Source organism: Pseudopipra pipra, chromosome 3 (assembly GCF_036250125.1).
Source record: "Pseudopipra pipra isolate bDixPip1 chromosome 3, bDixPip1.hap1, whole genome shotgun sequence".
In the NCBI taxonomy this organism is placed as follows: domain Eukaryota; kingdom Metazoa; phylum Chordata; class Aves; order Passeriformes; family Pipridae; genus Pseudopipra; species Pseudopipra pipra.
The window spans coordinates 7,624,478-7,647,058 of NC_087551.1; the positions used below are offsets into that span (position 1 = coordinate 7,624,478).

Consider the following 22,581-nt stretch of genomic DNA (forward strand, 5'->3'; position numbering starts at 1 on the left):
TCAGATGAATGGGGGCACATTAGCATGCATGGGATTTCATCCTTGATGAGTTGATAAAATAAAGTGTGGATTTTTTTTCTGGTACTTCATCAAAATATTGCAGTGGTAAAAAATAACAAAAATTTAGGAAGCTATGTAGTAGATCCTTGCTTTCAAGAGAAAAGGGTTTCCTGCTCGTAAGTAAGTTCTCTGTAAAATCCATTGGTGTAACTTTTTTCTGGATTGACCCACTGGCTTGACATGCTTAAGCAGAAAAGTCTTTTTTGGAGTCCAAAAGATTCAGTGTTTAACCACATCTTATAAACCACAAAAAATTGAATTTACCCAGTATTGGTTTTTTTAGGGTTTTTTACAGTTGCATTGTTGCAGTAGATATGATTATGTACAGATGTGCACCCCAAAACAAACGGGATATATTTTCCGTACCAAAGGTACATGCAAAGACATAAAGAAAAATTCCGTTGCTGTGGGAATATGTCAGTCAAGTAAAAAAAGCTATTTTTCTTTTTCACTGATGTTATTAGATTAACACTGGTCAAGCAGATGGGACTCCTGGACTTGACCTTAATGTAGCTGAAGCATGGGAGCTGGGATACACAGGGAAGGGAGTAACCATAGGAATTATGGATGATGGTAAGTGAAGACTGAGTGCTAATTTAATATTTTTAAGTAGCTTTTTTTCATGTAGTCAAGGTCAAAAAAAATATTAAAAAGTAATACTAGATTGCTTATAGTGGTGAGACTATTAGCCTCCATAAAGACTTTGAGATCTTCAGGGAAAATATGATATACAAAGACTTCACTAGGGATACCGAGGCATGGATATCCAAATATTAAAAGTAGTTTGCAATTATCACTCAGATATCTTCCAGGGCAAACTGTAATGGCCCTTGAGCCAAAGTAAAAACTCCCCTTAACTTCTGTAGGCACTGACTAGGGGATGTAATTGCTCTGCAAAAAATACTTAAGAAAATGTTTTCAGGGTTACATTATTCTCAAAGTCATACTTGACAGCTGAAATAATTAAACACTTTCATGCTGAATGTCAATGAAGATCTGCATACTAAATATATTACTAATTTGAGGCTAAGTTCAGGAAAGATGAACATAAAAGTTACAGTAGAAGTTATAGTTGTTCTACTTATGAGTTCCTTGCTGAAGTACAGGAATTCTGTGCAATCTCTCAACACTTTTCTTTGGAATAAATTTTGAATATTTTCCTTTTATGAAGAATGAATTATATTAAAAATAAATAACTAAAATATTTGAATCCACATATGTTTTCTAGGGTCAGCTGAGATCTGTCCTCACTTCCTTCTGTTCCTCGTTTGCTTACTCCTAAGACAAGGTTTTTGTGGAAATAAGAAAGTAAACTGGATACTAGGAAGAAATTCTTTATTGTGTGGGTGGTGAGATACTGGAACAGGTTGCCCAGGGAGGTTGTGGGTGCCCCAACCCTGGAAATGTTCAAGGCCAGGTTGGATAAGGCCTTGAGCAACCTGGTCTGTATATTGATCAAAGATCAATCTCGTGGGAGAGATGATCTCTAATGTGTCACAATTTCATTGATCCCAGAGAGGCAGGACTTGGCTTTCAGATTATGACTGTGATGGGAATGATGGCAAACTATGCAAGCTTCAGGTCAAATTAAGCCAAATGCCCATCAGATACAGCTTTTAGAGAAAGCTTTGCCTTATAATTTGTTTCCAGTAACTCCAGAAAAGACGGCCTGAATAACAGGATTCTTCACTGAGGCTTTTGTTGCCCATTTACCATTTGGATCAGTAAGGTACAAGGGTCTCTTCATAGAAATCTAGTGCTAAGGACACTACAAAATTGGAGATAATCTCTCATCAGAATAACCATGATGATATGGCATTCTCATTGCAAATAAAATAGAGCTTATAATGGTGTTGTGGTTGGAGAGACACAACAGAGTAATAATGAAAATGTAATATGGGATTGCTGGCCATTTCTTTGTATGTTTTAACTGGATATGTAATAGCTCAGGTTATCCCATTTGAATGTAGATCTGCTGCTTCTGTTACACCTTCTACTAGGATTTGTACATTTGCCATTAGAATGAGTATATTCCACACCAGTGCCCTGTTACAGTCTTTGCCATGATCATTTTCCTATGGTTGCAAGGGAATCTTGTCCTGTGATCATTTGAAAATTTTTTTTGAAAGTTGTAACCGTTGGTTTCTGTTCTGTCATTGTCTTATTGCAGGAATTGATTATCTGCATCCAGATCTTGCATCAAATTATGTAAGTAAACGCTGACCTTTTCTGTAAAATGTGGATTTTCTTATTATTATAGTCCCTCTGCTACAAAATTTTAAGTAGTGAGTAGACCAGCAGTGTACAGCTGAACTTCTGATCTTACAATGATGAATTTCCCATTGAAAGAAGCAGACTGAAAATGGGACTGCCTGTGCAAGGAATGGCAAGGTGACAAGGCTCTTTGTGAGGAATGACAGTGCTACATCACATTGCATAAGCTACAGCTTGCAATATTGGATTTGGGACAGAATGAGTAACCTGTGAATTGGCTCTAAATCCTACTATTAAGATGCAGAATGCTGCTGTCACTTGGAGGGCCATGGAGCTGTGGGATGTGGCAAGGCTTTTAAAAGCCTACAGGAACAGTTTAATTCCTTACTAACAGGTGTTTTGATCCAGTGCTTCAAAGCACATGCAGGGCAGATTGTGTGTTCTCAGCACATACTGTGCCAGTTGATTGTTCCTCAAGCCTCAGATTTCATACCTTTGGACTAGAGATTTTCATATTTCTTAACTCTTCCAGGCTCTCTCCAACCCCCTGTTGACGCTGCCACTCCTATCTCCAGGTGCCTACAAGGGCTCCCAGCGCCCATGGGCTGCTCTGGCACTGTGCTTGTGCCAATTCCTTGGGCCATGGGCAACAAGAGGCTCCTTGCCAGGGGAGTTGGAGTGTCTCTGCTTGAGGTCTTGCTTTTCTCCTACAATCAGTGTCTTCCTGAGGGAAGCCCTGGCTGCTTCAGCTGAGCAATGCAGTTTAGTTTGCAATTGCAACTAAATGAAAAAAAGAACAAAGACAGCTGGAGATTTTGATACAAATATGAGCCATTCAGATAGAACAGCTCCAAAATCAGAAAGGCAGTTATTTTTACATACTTGCAGATTGGAAACTAATAATACACAGAATGAAAACCTGTTTGTTGTTGCAAGTAGCAAAGCACATTTGGTAGATAATAAATGGCTATAGAAGGTGTTTGTGTTGCACAAGGATTCCGGAAAACAACTGACCACAGAGTGCAGATTAGCCAGTTTCACTCCTTATGAACTGGCTTAATAACTTGATGATAGCTAATTAAACCCTATGCCCCGACTGCAAAATTCTCTCCCAAGAGAAATAGGATGTTCCCATAAAGTGATAGAAATAAAGAAGATTGTAAAAGACAACCTTTTTCTTTGCAAGAATTGTGCTCTGTATATGTTCTAGAATGTGATGTGGGCACAGCACATGCTCTACACTCACTTTTCAGCAGCAGGCATAGACAGAGAATGTGGGAATATTATTTTTCCAAAAATCATATTTCAAATAAACAAGCAAAAAGTCTGTACAACGTATGTAATGTAACAGTTCTGTTGTTAACAGTGAATTTAGGATTATGCCCAGAAACCAAGAATAGATTTCGCTGTAATACAGTATTTTCTCTTTAAATTCCAAAAATATTTTCTCTTTGATGGATTCGATTTGTCAGGCTTGGCAGAAATGTATTGTTTTTAGGGTGGCATTAGTGAGTGTTCTGGAAATGAATGGAAAATGACACAGAGAATGACTGTGCACAGACATGATGATAGAAATCATGAAAAAATGGAGCTAGAGAGAAATCTGAGGATTGAGAAAAGAGATATCGGGGTGAAAATTGAAGAAGAAAAGCTGTCTGGGCATGGGGACAGCAAACTTTTAATGGCAGTCATGAAAGACTTGTGAGGAGACTGACCTTGAGATGAGAATCTGAAAAGGTTTGTGTAGGATTGACTTTGTCCAAGCAAGGAGAGGTTCTGTAGTGGATCAGTGATCAGTCTGTGGAGGGATACAAGAAGATTGTCTGGCCAATACAAGTTGGAGAATTAGGCAACAAGGATAAGACAGTCATTAAAGGAGCAGCAGAAACTCCAGATGAAAGATCACAGTCTTAAAGGAGATAACACCCCAATGCTTTTAATACAGAAATACAAAAATACGAGCTGTCACATGAAATCTCTGGTTCCAGGCTGTCTCAGCACTGTGTCTGAGAGGTGGCTGAAAGTTGACTCCTCCTGCTGCTAAAACCTGCCAGCCCCTCCCTCACCCAAGCACAGCACAGCAGTTGTGGGGTTTGGTTCACCTGTGCTTTGCCTCTCGCCAAGAGGCTGCACAGGCCTCCTTGAATCCCAGGATATCCTGCTCTGGCAGCATCTGCTGTCTCTCAGAGGCCACAGGGCCCTTTTTTCCCAGTAGGCAGTAATTTGGGCATGAACTGAAGGCAAGGACTTAAATTCAGCTGAAGGAAGCATCAGTTTAGATGTAAAAATGGAATGAAACCAGTCTCTTAAGGAACGAGCTGTTACCTCGCTTCGGGCTGGCACAATTGCAATCACTTTTGTATGACTCCTGTGCCACATGTTTGCTGTTTCACAACATCTGCACTTTGGGGCAGCCTTCTCTGAAGTTATATTGTTTATTTTTTAGGAAATTAAAAGCTTGTAACTTATATTGTCAAGTGTGTAAGTGCCTGCGTACCCTGGCAATGTCTGTACATCTTGCTTGGAAAATCGGGAGCAATTAGAGAGTCTCTCAAAAGTGGTGGTTTTGGCAGCTGAGCATTTTCAAGTATAAAAACTTGGCATTGGTTAGTCAGTTTAATTTGGCTTTTACAATTTTGACTTTCGGTGTTTCTTCCATGAATAGTTTAATGGGGGTTAGCACTTAGATGAAATGGAGTGTCAGGGAAGGAAAAGGTCTTTCTGAAGAAAAAGCCAATTTGTATTTTTTCCTAAAACTGCTGAACTTCGACCTGTCATATGGAGTGCACTTCTATCCGTATTTTTCTTTGCAGTTTTTGAGCTTTACTGCTTGAATCATCCATTTCTGGTTTTAATGCACTTTTATATATATGGAAAGGAGTGTGCCTGCTCACAGTCAGGATGCACTGCTCTTCCAGCACCACCTCCCAGCTTGCTGCAGTATATCTACTTGCTTTTCTGGGATACGGGGGCTATGGCAAAGCTGGAATTTTCCATTCTGCACTGTGAATGCAGAGAGACTCGTCGTCAAACAATCTATATTTTCTTCCAAGCCTTGGAAACCCTGCAGAGGTTCAACCTTCAGGAAATTATTTTTTTCCCCATAAAGAGAGTCCTTCATTATGAACTGTTAATTAGAAAGCTGGAGCCTAATGTACTCTATGGTTTTCTTTCAACTCAGAATGTACATATAAAGCCAGCAATTTTCAGGACTGACTTCTCCAAGATACAGCATCTGAGTGAGAAAGAAAGTGAAGTTACAAGGGCTGCATATGAGGTATGTCTGATAAAAGAAGAAAACAGCAGCCGTGGGGGATGGACATTACAAATTTCAGTACATTGTTTTAAAGAAAAAACGAAGACAGCAAACGGAGATTTTTTTCATGTTTACAGAAACATAAGCTGAGCTCTCTCTCATATCAGTTTGTATTGTGGTATTTTATACTTAGCCACTGTCTGCTGGTGAAGGTCAGTGTAGCAGCATTATCCCACTTAGAGCAGCAGGGAGCTGATCATCTCCTGTAAGTGGGTTTGTCCCTGATTAGCAGTAGTGAGGAAAATCAGGATCCCACCAAGAGACTTGGGCCAGGAGTAGAAAATTGCTGGTTTCAGTGTCTGAACTCTGCCTGAAGCTGAAAGCCTGTTTCAAAAAACCTAGGGAGGGAAAGAGAACAAACACTGTAGGAAAACCAGAGGCAACCGTGTGAGTAGGTAACGTTTTCACAAAGTATCAGCAAATGTAGGATGAGAATCATGCAGCAATTCTTAGTAATAGATAGTAATTGAAGATACTCAAATAAGAAAGAAGATTTTGAAATCTGTGAAATTACACAGATGTAACATGCACAAACTAGTGCGCAGTCATCTGAGCAGCTCTTCATTGCTGGCCTTACCCAAACTTCCTGTCTTTTCTTCTCTGTACCATGGATCATTACGGTGCAACCTTATCTTCCAAGGTCATTGCCAACTGTCATTCAAGCCGTACATGGGAAAGGCCCTATGAGGAAAGACTTTTTGGATTTACCCCAGGGTTAATTGATGTTTTCTGTAATCTACCATTTCTTGTTCAGATGTGAACAGCAGATGGTCTTACCTGTCTTCTCTTTACATTTTGTTGACATCTCCAAACACTCCATACACTTCGTTGAGCCTCTCTCTCACAACTTTTGGTAACTTGTCACCAGCTAATACGATAACAGCTCCCCCTAGCTTGCTGAGAGGCAAGTGGGAGCATATTTTTGGAATAATTATCACATAAGCAGTGAAGCAGGGAAATGTTCTACTTCTGTTACGAGCGGCATTTGCCATTGTTTGCTAGAGGAACAAAAACATCGTTGAGTAATCTTTTCAGCCACAAAAGAAATAAGAAATAGTACAGGCAATAAATTATATGCTGCAATATGTGCAGCAAAGCATAGTGACAGCATAAAGGATCTTCTTTCTTTTAGAAAATCTGTTTTTCCTTCATTAGCATGAATTTCTGAGTATGCTTTGGACTCCCTGCATGCCACCAAAAGGACCAGCAAACTGTTCATTGCCTGATCATAGTGATTCACCAGAACAAACCATCAATATCTCTACTAAAATCACTGGGACCTAGTTGTGGGGTTTTGTGAGTTGACAGAGCTCCACTGACATCTGTTGAACCATGTGCTGCTTCGACCCTGATGATCACCCCAAAATCCCAGCTGATGTAATTGCCTGAGTCAAACAGAGTTCACGTGTAAATGGTGGGGAGAAAAATGTTACCCTTCCAAATCTAATATTTGTTGGAAACACTCTGAAGACCTTGAAAAGCTCCCAGTGTCTCTGCGTGGTCATTAAATGTCAACCCAGGGGACCCAGAGGGATCGCAGAGCCAAACCATAGCAGAGTCAGGGAATGATTCCACTTGTCTTCATGAGACCCGATTCCTACAGTAGGATTTTCAAAAGACCCTGAGACACTTACACTGCCATTTCCTACTGCATTTCAAAGGCTTATTGAGCACATGCACTAGACACTAAATTTCAATAAACCCTTACTGCTAATAAATCAAATGTATTTATTTTATGGGCAGACTCTGTGTGCTGCCCGTCGTTCCTAGTGCCTAGTTTTAATTGTAATGTTGAAATAGCACTTATTATCAAAAAATGAAGAACAGAATAAACTTGTTTCAGGTTTTTCAGCACATCACTAATTAGATTTTGGGTTGGTTGGTTTCATTTGTGTTTTTTGGTGTTGCTTTGGAGTTGAGTTTTTGCTAACAGGTCTCTAAAATAGAGACACTTTATAACAATTAAAAATTATCAGCCAAAACCTGGGATAAATTCATAATATGTCCTGCTAGCACTAAAAATGCAGTAAGAACACTGATGGATGGATGCTGTTGCAAGCAGATTGTGGCAGAAATTTCATGAAGAAATTGCTGAGACAGAATGAAGGAGAGATGATTTGTGTCACAGAGCTGTGTTTGCAGCTGAAAACTGGATTTCTCTCGCTGAAAGATGTTATGCAATGGCTCTGCTAGAGCCCATTTTGAGAGATCTGGACTCTGAATGCTTGACAAGTTCTGGGGCTTGGTGCTTAGCACGATCCATGCTGGAGCTGGCACGGCTCCACTGATGTGGGCCTCTCCAGAAGGATCCACTGATTTACAGTGGCTGTAAAATATCCTCAAAACACAGCTCCTTTGGATTAAGAAGATACTAACACATTGTAAGTGTATTTGCCTGAGATTATTTTCAGAGCACTGAATGCTGGCAAAAAGTTTCCAGCTTTATTGTATATTAGAACCACCTGAAAGGGATAATCTTCAAGTTAAATGCACTCCTGATGTGTAAACAACATGAGATGGTTCCAAAGACACTCCTTTTGCAAACTAACAACCACTCATTGTCCACAGCATTTATTTTTCTCTATAATCAATGTACTTAATTAATCAGCTGCACACTGAGAAAGTGCAAGGTGGCTAATTGCTTTAATCATTAAGCACTGGTATTAATTTTCACTTAAGGCATCATCTGTGGAAAGTAAATTAAGATTGTTGAAATGAGAAATGCACGGGGATGGAAGAGAGCAGTGGATATTTCTACATCAGTTCTGGCTAGTGCTTTTGCAATTGGCTTGTGCTTCTCTACAGGGTCTCTCCAAGTAAGTCTTTTGGAAATATTTTCTTCTTTTATTTAGGCAAGAAAAGCAGAGGGAAGATGTTGGTCTTCACTGTTTGCCGTGGAGGGAGCTGACGTTGCTTTGATTGTTTGGGTTTTTTTTCTAATTGTCTGCCTTTCTGCAGACCAATTAGCTTTTGGAACTGGCCAGAAATCTTCCATTAGAACAGCAGTTTTGCTAGTAAAGATGAGTGGTTTATAAAATTAAAGTGTCCACTGGAAAATCGAAGTGAAATATTTTTGTTTTGGATCAGTTCAACCTAATTTTAAATGTTTGAGTTCTAGAACATGCTGAAATAAAACAGCAGCAACAAAATCCCACTCTGATGCATGGTCCACTTGGGAGAACAAGGTCAGACACACAGTCCCCTGGAGGCAATGCACACCATGGAATTTTAAAACCAAGTTCAGCGAATTGAAGGAAAGAGCTTTTATTTCCCCAAAGTGAAAATAATACATTTTGGGTTGAAAATGCTAAAAAAAATGGGAAAATTTTTCCATTTGAAAGCTTTTATTTTCTGTTTTTCTAAGAATAGTTATTTTAACTTCTCATAGTATGTGGAAATCTATGAATGTCCATCAGTATTCAAATGGAACTTAATTAAAATTCATGCTGTAGTTACATTTTGGCTACCGAGATATCACCAGGGAAGTCTAAATTGGTGCATGTGGGGAATTGTACTCCCTCACAAAGCTTCATCAAAATCTGATGGGTGTTAGAGAGAGATTTTTGGGCCCAGTGATGATTTAGGCAAGGAGAGTTGCAAACCTACTGTTAATTAGTGGGCATGCAACTGGTTTTACAAGGAGAGTTTTGGCCAAGCCCTCTGGATAAGCCAAACTTGCAAAGCAAAAGAAGAGAGGAGAGCAGGGAGGCTCAAGGAGTCCCCTTTCTCTTGCGAAACCATAATGGCCTAAATACAGTAGATAAAGATGCAGATGATCTGCAAGACTTTAAACATCTATCTTTCACTGAACTTGTAAATTAATTAGGTTAATTTGAAATTAATATAATCTTTTCTGTCCTGGCACTTCATCTTGACATGGTTGTTTGCTTTGCATTGTTTGATTTTAGTTGTAATTATTTTCTCCATATTAATACTTTACTTCTTGGTAGCTATGTTGGTGGTTAAGATATTTTTAAACACCTACCCTATTTCGGATTGCTCTGATTTAAATATAATTTTCTTCATTTCTGTTGCATTCCCAACAGAAGCAATAAGCATAAGAAACATCTCTTACCAGGGAACAAAATGGCAGCGCACAATGTCTAATAAAATTTTGGCCACACTGAAGTCACTAATAGTTTTTCTGTACAGTTCAGAGAAATCCGAAATTTGGCAGATCCTACAAATAACAGGTTTGTAATATTTCTTCTGCTGTGTATTCCTTTTTTTTTTTTTTTTTTTAATCGTCACGGTAAGAGGCATCAGCTTCAATAGAGCAAATAATGATACCAAGAGCTGTGGAAACATGACTGCCTGGGATAACATGTTTTGCTGTAGAACAGGAGCTTGTATGCAATGAAATTTTGGCTACTTCCAGTACTATGTAGCTGCTGTTTGGTGAAATTTAAATGGATATGGTAGCGCAGACCGCAGTCACATGTCCCCTCTGTTTTCCTTACTTGTAAGCATTGATGTAGATTGGGGATTGTTGGAAATGTTTTGCAGGCAGGTTGTGTTCTGAATTTTATTAAGTGAGGTGAATCTCTCTTTGAATATGTGCCGAGGAGAGCACAAAGATTGTGCTGTGTTCAGGGACTTCATAATTTAAATGCTGGCACATGTTTTTTAGAATTGCTTCTTATGAGAAACTAAATCACTTTAATTCAGTGGCACTTAACTCGGTTGCAGAATTAGTCAACCATGATACCCTGTCTGACTGATGTAATTATGAACTTTTCTGTCAGTCAGCTGATGATACCTAGGATATTTCTTGAATTTACACATTGAGTAAATTATTGTAAAAACATTCACTGTGATTAAATATACTAATCTTTAGGAGAAAAATCTGGAATGATCATGTACTATTTAAAAGCATAAATACCTGCAGAATATACTATCTGTGGATTTCCATGAGAACATTCTGAAGATCCCACCTTCTCTTCCTATAATTTTGGATTTAGCTGTCCATTGGTTTGGGTGATTCCACATGGAATAAGCAATGCAAACTTTTTAATTAATGCAAAGGCATATAAATTGGTGCATTAAAATCCCTGAGAGCCCAGCATGTCTTAACAGATATTATTCACATAATTAATACTCCCCTGGCATGCTCACAAACCATGCTAATGAGGTCAGCGTGCATCTGGAATAAAGCAGAATAGATCCTCAAGACCTTTTAACTCTGAGGCTTATAAATCAACCTGTGTTTGGTTTCTGTGACAGAAGAAATGTAGATAATAAGTTTGCATTATGTTTTTGAGTCTCTTCTCTGAAATTTTCACCTCCTTTTGATTCACCTAAAATGTCGCTTTTGTGTCCATTTATCTTCTTCAATATTTATGCAATTTAGGTGGAACATGAGCTGTGCATTATTAAGTTTCTTCTCTTGTTAGCTGAGAAACCTTTCACAAGAAGGAAAACATTCAAACCACTTTTCTGTCTCATCTGTTCTCACTTCTAGTTCCTATGCATCACCAGATTAGTTCTCCCTGTCCTCCCCTCTCCATAACCACTGCAAACCAGGTCTCTCTGTTGTAGCTAAACTCCCAAACCACCTAAGCCACGTTGATTTGCAAAGCCACAGTTTGTCAGTTCCATAACAAAGACTGGTGTTACCTCTGAAGGTGGTCACCCTTAACAACCTGCCAGGTTTGTTTTATGAATGCCATTACAACCACGGGCCCAGCATTCCTGCCCTTTGCTGTGAGCACTGCTGACAACTGATCAGTTTTAACGACTCAGTGATGCCAATACCTGCTAACCACACACCACAGCAGAGTGTTGGCTCTCCCAGCCCAAGTGACTACTCTTTGCCCAGACTATGTCATGCTAAATGACTGGGCTTGAATGACTGCTGAGTTTGTATTGCAGGCTCTGAGCTATTGATTTTCTTACAATAATGGAAAAAAATTCTCCCTTATCCCCAACATGCCACTTAAGAGACCTTTATGCTGTGATCTGAATCTTGCTGTGCTTGGTGGGAGAGCCCATGGCAGATATTGGTAGATGTTAGATTGGGCTCATTGACAGAAGCAGGAGTTTTTAGCTCCCCTTCTCTTCCCACTCATCGCTCCAAGAGACTGTAAGTGCTGGCTGCCATCAAAACTCTGCAAAGACAACCTTTACTGCAGCTCAGCACCCAGCACATATTTGATGTACTGACAGACTTGTCAGCTATTTCTTATAGGGACATAACTAAGAATAATGGACCTGAACCTTATTTCTCTGCTGCCAGCTTTATAACTCTATTACTCTCTCAACTTCAGTAGGTCACACCAATACATAATCAAAGTATCTGAAAGGGGAGAAAAAATCCATGTATTGGAAAGGGAATGCGGGCCAGGTTTTTAATAAAACAGAACACTAAAGCTAGGTGAAATTAGTGTTCACAGTATTTTTCAGTGAAAGTCATTGCACAATTTGTATTTCCTTAATGGTAAAATAATCCAATGGCTCATAAATCTCTAGCAACTCATATGCCAATTTCCCCTCCCCCCCTTAATTAAAGAAATCAAGGAGTTCATTCCATAATCTGAAGCTTTAAAGCTTTAAACTTACTGCTTGCCTTGAAAATATTTTAACAGTTACTACTTGCTTAATTTATTTGTGTTTTACTAATTTTATTGTTTTAGCCAAATAACTCCCTGTAAACATATCTCCTGGTATTTTGTGGTTACAGCTTAGGGATTCTTCTGCATCTCCTCTGAAAATTAAGGAATGTTTGGCTGAGCAGAAATAGGTTTCAGCATTCTGTAGGTTAACTTGCCTTCAGAGCTTTGGCTCTGAGTAATTAACAACTGGTGATGTGCTTCAGGTTTTCTCCACATCAACCTGAAAACTGTGGAGCAGCCTAAGAATGCCAAGAGGTGAATCATGAAGCAGTATCTCTATTATAAACACAAGTTCATTTGGCTGCTTGCTTTTTAATAAAGTGTCATGCCGGCCTCAGTTTCTTACCTGTTTCCCTACATCAGATAAAGATGCAGGGGAGAGGAAATGAAAGGTTTTTCAATAAGCTAGTTTTATTTGTAAAAATTGATTAGAAAAAAAATTCTCCACCTCTTAAAAATTCTGCCCAACCTAAATTTTCTCTGAGTCTTTGTGATTCCTTTTTTATTTTTGGTCCTGTTTAACTATATACCTCTGAGCCAAGCGTTAGCAAACAGCCACAGGGTTAGATGGCATTTAGCTGGATGCATTTGGACTCTCATTTTGTTCACTGGAAAAACATTCAACAATCCTGGTACCTAAGAATGGAATTGCTAATTTCTTCTGTTCTTTGGAGCTGGAAAATGTTTGTGCTTAGTGTGCTATACAGCACTACTGTACTGCCCATCTGCTTTATCCCCATGTGAAATAAAGAGCGTGTTTAGCTGCAGCCTTTCTTTTTGAAGATGCTTATATGCTGAAGAGCACCAGCCAGCAGTGTAACTCGTGTTGGTTTTGTGAATTTGTCTGCAGGGGAAGTAGGAAGGAAATTAGTGGGGAAAAGGTAAAATAAGTGATTCTGTGGCATTGCAGTGTGAAGTGATATTGTAGAAGGATCATCAGTTACTTGACAAAGAAATCTGTTTAATGTAGAAAAGAAAACAATTCGAGATTATCTTAGTGAAACTATTTTTTTTCATAACTAACTGTAGCTTTAAATGCTACCTTAATGAAGATAAATGTTAATGTGAGACTCCATGTTTTTTTCAGCTGCCTTTTTTGTTTGTTTGTTTTTAAAACTAAGCAGTGAAAAACTTTCAGCCTTGCAAAATAAGTTAGATCAGAGATGGGACAGCCAACATGTCTTCCTATAAATTCAGAAGCTGGATTATTAGAATTCTTACTGCTTGTTATCTCAACTATTTTTACTGGTCTAAATAATAAGTAATCATCACTTCTTTGTTGTTTGCAGTCAGTTTATCGTCTTTTGTCTGTAATTCTGCTAGTTTTGGCCTAATCCCAGATGCTTGGTGAGTGCTGAAGAAATTGAAAGAAGAACTTTTTCAGTGATAACTACAAAATGAAATCGCCATTGTGGTCTGCTCTGTACTTGCTCCTTCTGTGGCCAAGCAGAGCCTCTAGTGAATACCTGAAACTGGAATACCAGAAGGGCTTATGGGCACTTCAGGTATTATTCTGGGCCAAGCACACTATTCCATCCATTTCAAGTGATGCTCTGATGTATTATTCGATGGCTGTTTTGAAAAGGAGAATAGCAGACAAGTGTGCTGCTGTCTTATTCATTATTCAAGATCTGGCTGGTGTTGCCTGGCTCAGTATTTTTACTTGTATGATGTACCTGTAAGAACTGTAATTTTTGTTTCTGGAGAGAGATGGCAAAACTCACCAACTGTGAATTTGCTCTTGAAGTTTAATATTTTCGAACACAACTTTGTATATATTCTCTGTGTTGACAAGGTCTTGAATACAGCTCTGAATTTACTGAATAGTAATATAGGACATGTCCATTAGTTCATGTAGAGGCACAATTTACGAAATTGCAGATTTTTTTCTTTTTCATTTCCATTTAAAACCCCCCACAAACCAAACCAAAACAGAACAGTGTGCTTCCCATGGCAGAGAGGAGAGGGCTTACTGTATGACAGGTGACTGAGCAGCAGTGCCTCTGTTTTTCATTAATGACCTTTAAGGCTTATAGCACCTCTCCTAGGCTAAATATCATGTTGACTCCTTTTTGGCCTCCTGGTGAGCATATTCCATTTTCTTAAGCTTGTGTGTACAAAACTGAATTTCATTTTTCCACCACATGACATTGGGAGTTATTTTAATACAGTTTCTCCGAGATGTTCTGTGTTGTAATTTGAGCCCAGGGGGTTTGCTCACTCTTTGGAACAGTAAAGAAATCAAACAAGCAAAAGGTATCTTCTGCCTGAGATCTCTAAAGATCTGTAGTTACCTAAGAGGGTAAGACCAGATGCCATCTCTGTTAAAAATGTTTCTCTTCTTTGAAAATATACAAATCTCTGGGCTAAATTCACCAGTGCTTTAATGTCATGAGTAGAATCAGACTGTGACCAGTGGGATGTGTGTCTTTAATTGTGTCCTGGATTAAGTAGCATGTGAGCATAGATATATTCCTCGAGTTACAGAGAAAAAGAGAAGTATATGTGAATTACGCTACAGAGGCCTGTAAAGTCATATAAAAATTTATGGGCTTGCTGCATTATTCAAGGTATATAATTTTATTACAGAGCTGAGCAACACATGGGACAACTGATTTACTGTTATAGTCATATTTTACATAATGAATGTTTTCCACAGAAGATTTTACTGCATATATTCTAAAAAGTACAGGGCAGTTTTTGGAAAATTCTGGTCTAATCTTGTTTTTAAGGAAAGCAGAATTTTATACACAGGCAAAAGTTTAATCATTTGTGCCATGGTATACAAGCTGTTACTTAATAAATGATTGAAAGGGTCTCATCATGTGATCCAGTACTCTTCTGTTAGCATTTTATTTGGCATAGAGGCTAGAAAGCAGAAATAGAGATATGCCTTAAAAAGCAATACCATTCCTCTCTGTAATAGCTTTTTTTATTATGTAATAGGTGTTTTTCGTAAGTAATTGTGTATATATGGTGACTGATAAACATCAGGTTCAAATCACTTTGCAACAATGAGCTGGTTTTAATTGAACACCAGGGATAGGACTCATCTTGTTCTAACACTGAGTCCTTAATGACTAAGCTAAGACTAGATGCCAGTCTGTGATCGGTGTCCAAGATTGGTGGCTTGAGTCCTCCCTGGAGGAAAAGATCTGGCTACTACCTTAGATATTGAAAGCCAAGTGAAAGACACTTCCAAGTCCAAGAGAAGGAACTGCCAGTAGGTTAGTTTGGCATTAAAACTGGACACTGAATCACCTGAGTGGAAAAGCAAAGTGTTTTCATTTCAGTGTGTTGTTGCAGATTCTCATCTGCACTGCTTTTGATTGCAACCTCCCAGGTTCCTACCCTGATTAATTCTCCATGTTAGCAATAAATTCTCTCTTGCTGCCTGCTGGGGACTCCAGCCTGTGGAGGAGAATGGCAGATGACAGATTTTAATAATTCACTTCCCAAAACACAAGATGAAATATTTTAGCTATCCACCGAAGCAGTTTCCTTTTTGGTGCAGTGTTGAAACTGATTTAATTTCTCACTTATGGTTAAAAAATAAAATAAAAAATTAACAAAGGCTGAGACATATATTTGTGGATTTGATCTTTAAATTAGGAACTTAAAGCAGCCCATTTGTACTTGTCTCTGATGTTTCATTACCCATTTCCCTGCTTCCATAGTGTGGGCGGAATATTCCTCACTGTCTTTTCTCAAAGACCATAATGAAGATAAATTGTGCAGTCAGTAGTTGTTTTCTTTCAAGAATTCTTCTTAATTTTGCCCTTTGTGGATGGTTCCTGCAACATTAGGTATCTTTTTCCTTTGAGTGCAGTAATCCAAAATGAAGTGAATGAGAGGATGTGGGAGATGCTGCACAGCTTTGTTCATAGCCTGCCTGAAGTCACCTTTCCATAAGCTGGCATTGGGTTACATGGGATATACAGCAGGGCTGCAATCTGCTGTAGGGTGTCTGAATCATTCAGGCTGGAATCCCTTTGTCTGTCACTACTATGGCACAGCTAGAAGGGCTTTCCATCCATAATTTTTGCACAAGGGAATTCCAGAGTCGAGAGTGGTTGGATAGCAAGTACGAGGTGCTCACATGTCTGGTGGTGTCCTGAAAACTCAGCCTCACCAGACCCCCTTTGATCTTAGGCTATGTAAGTAAGACTGCATTTTTTCCAGATGGGAAAATAAAACACAGCTGACCTGTGACTGAGTTTAAATTTTCATTCGTACAGTATTTTTAGAATGAAGGCAGTTCTGAGTGAATATGAATTTGGCAATATATTGAAATAATTACATTTAGTACTGAGTTAGGTCATACCTAAAAGATATGATCAGAAATCACTGGAACTAAGCTTTGTTATTTGCGGTCTGAATAGTTTCCAGGCCTTGTCTATTCCAAGGCAGTAATGCAAGAAAATTTCTTTAATTTGTGATTGAAATGCATTTCTCTCCAAAGGTTGCCAGGGTAGGCTCTATGACAGAGTAGGTTTTATCTGCTAATTAAATTACTTAGAGAGAGTCACCATTTCTCTTTTGACTTTACCATAGGATGTGGTTCTCCAGTTTGTCCTACTGGAATAGATACTGTATTAGTAATAAAGACTAAGACTGGATCTTCTGTTGACAAGCTCATTTCTTTTAAATGCCATGGTGTTATCGTTTACTTTGGCTGAACCCCCGGTGTCCACCAAGACTCTGCCCAACCACCCCTCCAGAGGGAGAAGGAGGAGGGAAGGAGGGAAAGGGAAAAAAAAACTCGCAAAACTGAGGCTGCTGAGAAAGGTGGTTTTATATTTACACAGAAAAAAAAAAGAGAACTATAAGCACTATATGCATAGGGAAAACTAACAATAAAGACTACTTCCCCATGAAAGGTGTTTTCCTCCTCCGAAAACAGCCGTCTATCCCATGCAACTGTCCCAGAAGAGAAGAAGGAAGTTGTTTCCTTCTCGTCTCTTTATATCTGAGCTGACGTAACATGATATGGAATAGCTTATTGGTAAAATATACATCAAGTGACCTATCCTAGTTCCATTTCCCTCCCAGGCAGGGTTACAAACCTCCCCCCCCCATGGATGAAGCCTGGCCCCTTGCACAAGTCCTTTTCACTGCCTGGATGCTGTAGAATCCAGACTTCCTCTGTTGCATTAAGATGGGATGCCTGTGCCACCCAGGCACACTGGTGAGGCCCAAAGTCTTCTAGCTCAGGATCCTGCCTCCAGCAGCAGCCAGTGGTGGATGCTTGGGGAGCAGCATGATCACCCAGTCAGAGGCTGTGCCTCCCTAGCTTTCGGCATTCTGGTTTATGGACTCCTGGAGAAGGAGAAATTGCAGCCTAATACTCCATCCAGATTTACCTTTCACTATTTTATCTAACCAAATTTTATTTCATTCAGGCTTTTAACCTCTATGTTGCTGGGCAGCAGTGAATTTTGTAACTCATTACATGTTCTGTAGAAAACTACTTATTTTGTGCTACTTCTAAGTCTCCCCTCTGGTAAATTCTATAGATTCCTATTAGCCTTAGTATTATGAGGAGTAGTAAATAATAACTCCCTGTCCACCTTCTCTGTACTCTAATGATTTATAGACAACTGTCAAATTCCCCTTTTTTCCCTGGCTGAAAAGTCGTGTTCTGTTTACTCTTAGCTCATGCAAACCTATGCCATTCAAAGTGCTGTATAAGCAGTTGTGATAATTAAAAGAGGTAAATTAATCAGACACCTGGACACATAGAAGGACTGAAGATTTGTGGCTCTAGCTGACAAGATTGGAAGGCATCTTCAGGCTGAAAATCAAGGTCTTAGTGAAAGATATGGAGGGATCAAGAAGGATCTCAAAAAGGGATTCAACTGTGAGCTGGAGGAGAGCATCAAGCCAAGTGAGAGCCATTCTGTTCCATCAAAATGCTGAAAAATATTTGTGCTGAATATAAGCAACCAGGCTTTCTGAAATGAGCATCCAAAAAACCCAGCTGTACAGTAACTTGAAAGATACTTAGTTTTACCCTACAAGTATCAAGGACAATGCTGTCCCTTGTTCATTCTTTTTGGGGGTTAGGGATTTTGAATCTAAACCCCAAACACTTGGGTGCTACCAATGGACTGTCTATTCCTGTACCCCAGGAACTGAGAATCAGCTGAAGGGGAATGTTTTTAGGAGCAAAGCTATTCATACACGAGTCTCAAATTATCTTCAACAGCATGCTCAGCCAAATCTTAAAAGGAATACAAGTACACATTAATTAAGAATTAACATAATTCTGTTCCTTGAGTATGGTGATTATTAAAATGTAAACTCAGTGAACATACACTTGAGAGGAAGCTGCCAAATATTTTTAAAGCCTAATTTTCAGTCACCCTTTATTTATTTTTTGATTAAGAGAGAAGAAAGAAGATGGCACTTGACTTTCTGAAACTTTCCATTTACTTCTTAGATATAGCATCAAAAAGTTCCTGAGTGTCCTTAGCTGCTGATAGGGCAAATCAGGAATGATTTAGATTTACATGGAAAGCACAGACATGGGATGACATTTTGAAAAGCACCCAAAAGGCACATTTGTGAAGCTGTTCACAAGCTAAAGGACCAAGAAAATATGCAAGGGGATTTCAGGCGTATGTGCTGACCATTAATGCAGCTTTCACAGTTGAATTTTGAGAAATTTACATTCTTAGGCATTGAAATGCTTTTAGAAATCTGGCTGTTGTAGTACCACAAATGAGTTTTTAAAAAATAATTCTATTTCAGAAGACCTATGTGTCTGGTCACTTCCAACACTGTCTGGAAAATACGATTAAACCTTTGCTTTGCCACACCAAGGTTAACACCTGAATACTTTTGTAAGTGTTGATGAAAAGTACCTCAGCAGTGACCTGAGCTCTCACACCACTCTACAATTAGCCACACTGTTTTGAAATACCAGTGGACTGCAGGAGGCTTGGCTCTCCAGAAAGCATCTTTTCCCAGGCTTGCTGGTGTGGGAAATGGGAAATGGCACAACAGGGACTGGTTTCTGTCCAGATGCGTCTTGCAGAATGAAGAGAATGAAGTTTGCTGATGATTGTCAGCTTCCCCTTCAGTTTGTGTTTCGCTTTGCCCTGTGTGTCTGGTTTTCAGCTGACTTTCTGAACTTCTTTGTGTTTTGCAGAATGCCAAAGCCAGCTACGACTTCAGCAGTAATGATCCCTACCCCTACCCCCGCTACACAGATGACTGGTTTAACAGGTAAGTGGATTTGAGGCAGGCTTGCCCTTCACTTTGGTTTTGCTTAAGAAATTCTGAGTATTTGATGACATTTGTGAAATGGCTGTTTTTTGCTAAATTCAACGGTCACCAGAACAGACACTGCAGTCTCACTATTGCTTGAAAATTAGAGGTTACTTATGACTTCATTTTTTTAGGTAACCTCTAAATAGCACTAAACAGCCATTTTGTAGTTTATAAATGAAGTTGTTGCTTCAGAAGAGTGTATTTTTAGATTGTTTGAATAGGTGAAAGCTACATACCTTTTTGTCAGCTGTCCTAGGACATTCCAGTAAACCAAACTGTATAAACTGGTTTCCCATCAACTGTGTCTGAGGAAGTATTACTGCCAGCTAATTTTAAAGGCAAGTAAGCTGGAGAGACTAAAGATTTTTTTTTGGGGGGAAAAGTCTTTTCATCTCATTATAGGCTAAGAAGGTAGAAAAGCAGCATGGTGCAGAACAACCAGTTTAAAAACAATTAGATTTTAAGTTCTGAATCATGTATTTTCACCTTGATTTAAGGGCAATGTACAAGAGTAACATTTTTCTAGCTACTGGAGAAGTTCAAGTCCACAGACAGTGACTGGGAAGCTGCTCTGTTTTGTTTATAAACTTGGAATCAACAGTGCAGCTGTGCTTGTTGTGTTAATTCTCCTGAATACATAGTGAATGCCCAAGACCCATTCCTTCTTCAATATGTTCTGAACTTGTCTCTGAACTTAGCCAGTTTTCAGCAGGAGAAGGACTGGTCCTCAAGGTATGGTATAAATAAGAATGGCCCAAAAGAAAAGACTTCAGATTTTAGAGAGTGTGACTTTTTTTGGTTTCCCTAAACTTTTTTTCTTTCCCACATGGCATAGAAACATGTGACAGATTTTACAAAACATGTGTATCCCAAGTTTCTGCATTTGTCCCATGGAAAAGCCCTTTCTGACAGCTCCTAGCAAGACATTAGTGTAGTCAAGGGTGCAGAGTCCAAGGTACTCCCACAAGGTGTGATTATAACCTGGTGATCTCAGCATACAGCACCTCTGGATCTACCCTGAGGTCTCAGCAGGTTCCAGCTTGGATTTTCAAAAAATTGTTTCAGGACTTTTTCAGTGAAATTTCCAAATGTCTTCTAGGCAGATGTTGCCAGTATTTATGTAACAGTGGTGCCGAGGATTTGAAAACTTTTCAGGGTTTCAGGGTTCAGTCTTAGTGCTTATCAAAAAAATATTTCAGGCCTATTTGATGTGGTTGGGATGACTGACTGGTCTTTGAGTTTTGGAGGGGGTTTTTTGTTTTTATTTCTAAAGAAGTCAATTGTAGTTCTGTCAGAGTGCCACAGCGAAGAAGCAGCTGTGCTCCCACCTCAAACAGAGGCCTCCTGGAATGGATCAAACAGATTTAGCAGCTGTGATGTCCTCCTTTGTAGTCCTGCCATTTTTCAGCTAAAGCAAGATCCCAAAGAGATTTCTCCTTCATTTTGGGGAAGGGTATCTAACATTTTTAAAGTAGTACGAATCCAGTTGGTGAAAGGAAAGTCAGAGAAGAACTAGGGCTCTAATTTGTGAAGGCCTACTGCCTTTCTGGCTTTATTTATGCAAAGGATCGTTATAGGAGAAAGATATCACTTAGCTCTGGAGAGGAGGAAAATTAAATTTAGTTTTAGTGGGTATTGGTGGCTTCTGTCGTTTTCAGTGTGGAACTGCATACAGCTGTGTTCTGCCAAGCCCCATTAACACTGATTGTGCTGCTGTCAAGTATTTTATAGTGGGGTCCAGTTTGCAGTCCTCGCCTGTTCTTCAAAGTGGCCCTGGAGGGAGAGTTACCTCCTAAAGCCTCTTCAAACAGACCTCAGGCATCCTGAATGTGGCAGAGGTCATGGTCTCTGGTCCTAGGTGCCTCTGGCTAATTTCAGACACTTAAGTGAAAAAGCAAATGGTCACTTTTGACCCAATCTGTGGTAATTAAGAACGTAATTCTGGTTCTCATAGAACTGCAACACTTTCTTCTGTTTCTGGAGGGAATGGAGAGCTCAAGTCAGCAAGTCAGGAGGAGGAGAGCAATGGAGAAATTGCTCTGTGGATTTACTTCACTATTCTTTTGAGAAAAAAAAATTGGTACCTAGAGTGTATAGTATTCTTTGCCAGTGAGCCTCTGTGATGATGGGACTCCCTACCCCTGGTAGTGTTCGAGGCCAGGTTGGATGGGACCCCGAGGAGCCTGATCTAGTGGGTGGCATCTCTGCTTGTGGCAGGGAGATTGGAACTAGATGATCTTTAAGGTCATTTCCAACCCAAACCATTCTGTGGTTCTGTGAACCTTGAGTTTTCTTTCATGAGACAGGGAATTTTCTGCCTTGCAAGGTAAATCGTGGGAGCAACACATGCAGTAAAGCATCCATTTCCTGCCTTCACAATATAAGAAAGCTTTAAGATGAAAGATTTCTTGTTTTCTCCAGATTAAGATGCAAACCAACACACTGTATTCAGCTGTTCAGGAGTAGTTGTGACTGTTTTTCTCTGCATATTTCTTTGCTATACAGTTAATTGAGTTGATGTATTCCTATATAAGCTATTACCATGACTTCTGACTTCTGAATTATTGTTACTGGTAGGTTACAACTGTCTGCTCTGACAGTCTGTCCATATGTGTAGCTCTACAGGTGCATCTGGATAGGGAGTGATTGCACAGAAAAGCTATTCAGAGCAACCTGCAATAAAGGCTCCATTTTGCTCTGTTTGCAGTCAGTGATGCACCTCCCATTGAATTTAATGCATGCAGGAGAATCAGACTCAAAATAGGATAGCATGATATCCCCTTTTCCTTGAAGAATGCGTTTCTCTGTGAGCAATTCAAGTGATTTGTGGAACAAGAAGCAGAGGACTGATCACCCAAGGGCTTTTGTGAGGTGCCAGCTGCATGTGCAAAGTGTCATTAGACTTTAAGAAAAAATGGGAGTTTTTGCATGGAGTATTTCATTAATCACAGCTGCTCTGCTTGTAAGCACAGATTCCCCTTCCACTTGGTGCTTTTCAAGGCTGCTGGAAGCACTTTGGCCTTTCCATCTAACAGCCAGTGGCCTATGAAACCAAGCTAGGGGGATTTTAGAAGGGCAGAGTGTGGTGCCTCAGACAGGGAATTG

The 22,581-nt window shown here is 39.5% G+C and overlaps 1 protein-coding gene across 1 annotated transcript in view; it reads left to right on the forward strand.

The window, feature by feature from the left end:
• PCSK2 (proprotein convertase subtilisin/kexin type 2) overlaps positions 1 to 22,581 on the forward strand; it is a 102,632-nt gene that overhangs the window by 49,601 nt on the left and 30,450 nt on the right. Inside the window, 3 exon segments of the mRNA XM_064647592.1 lie at positions 525 to 633; positions 2,231 to 2,268; positions 19,355 to 19,431. Coding sequence (XP_064503662.1) covers positions 525 to 633; positions 2,231 to 2,268; positions 19,355 to 19,431 — 224 coding nt within the window.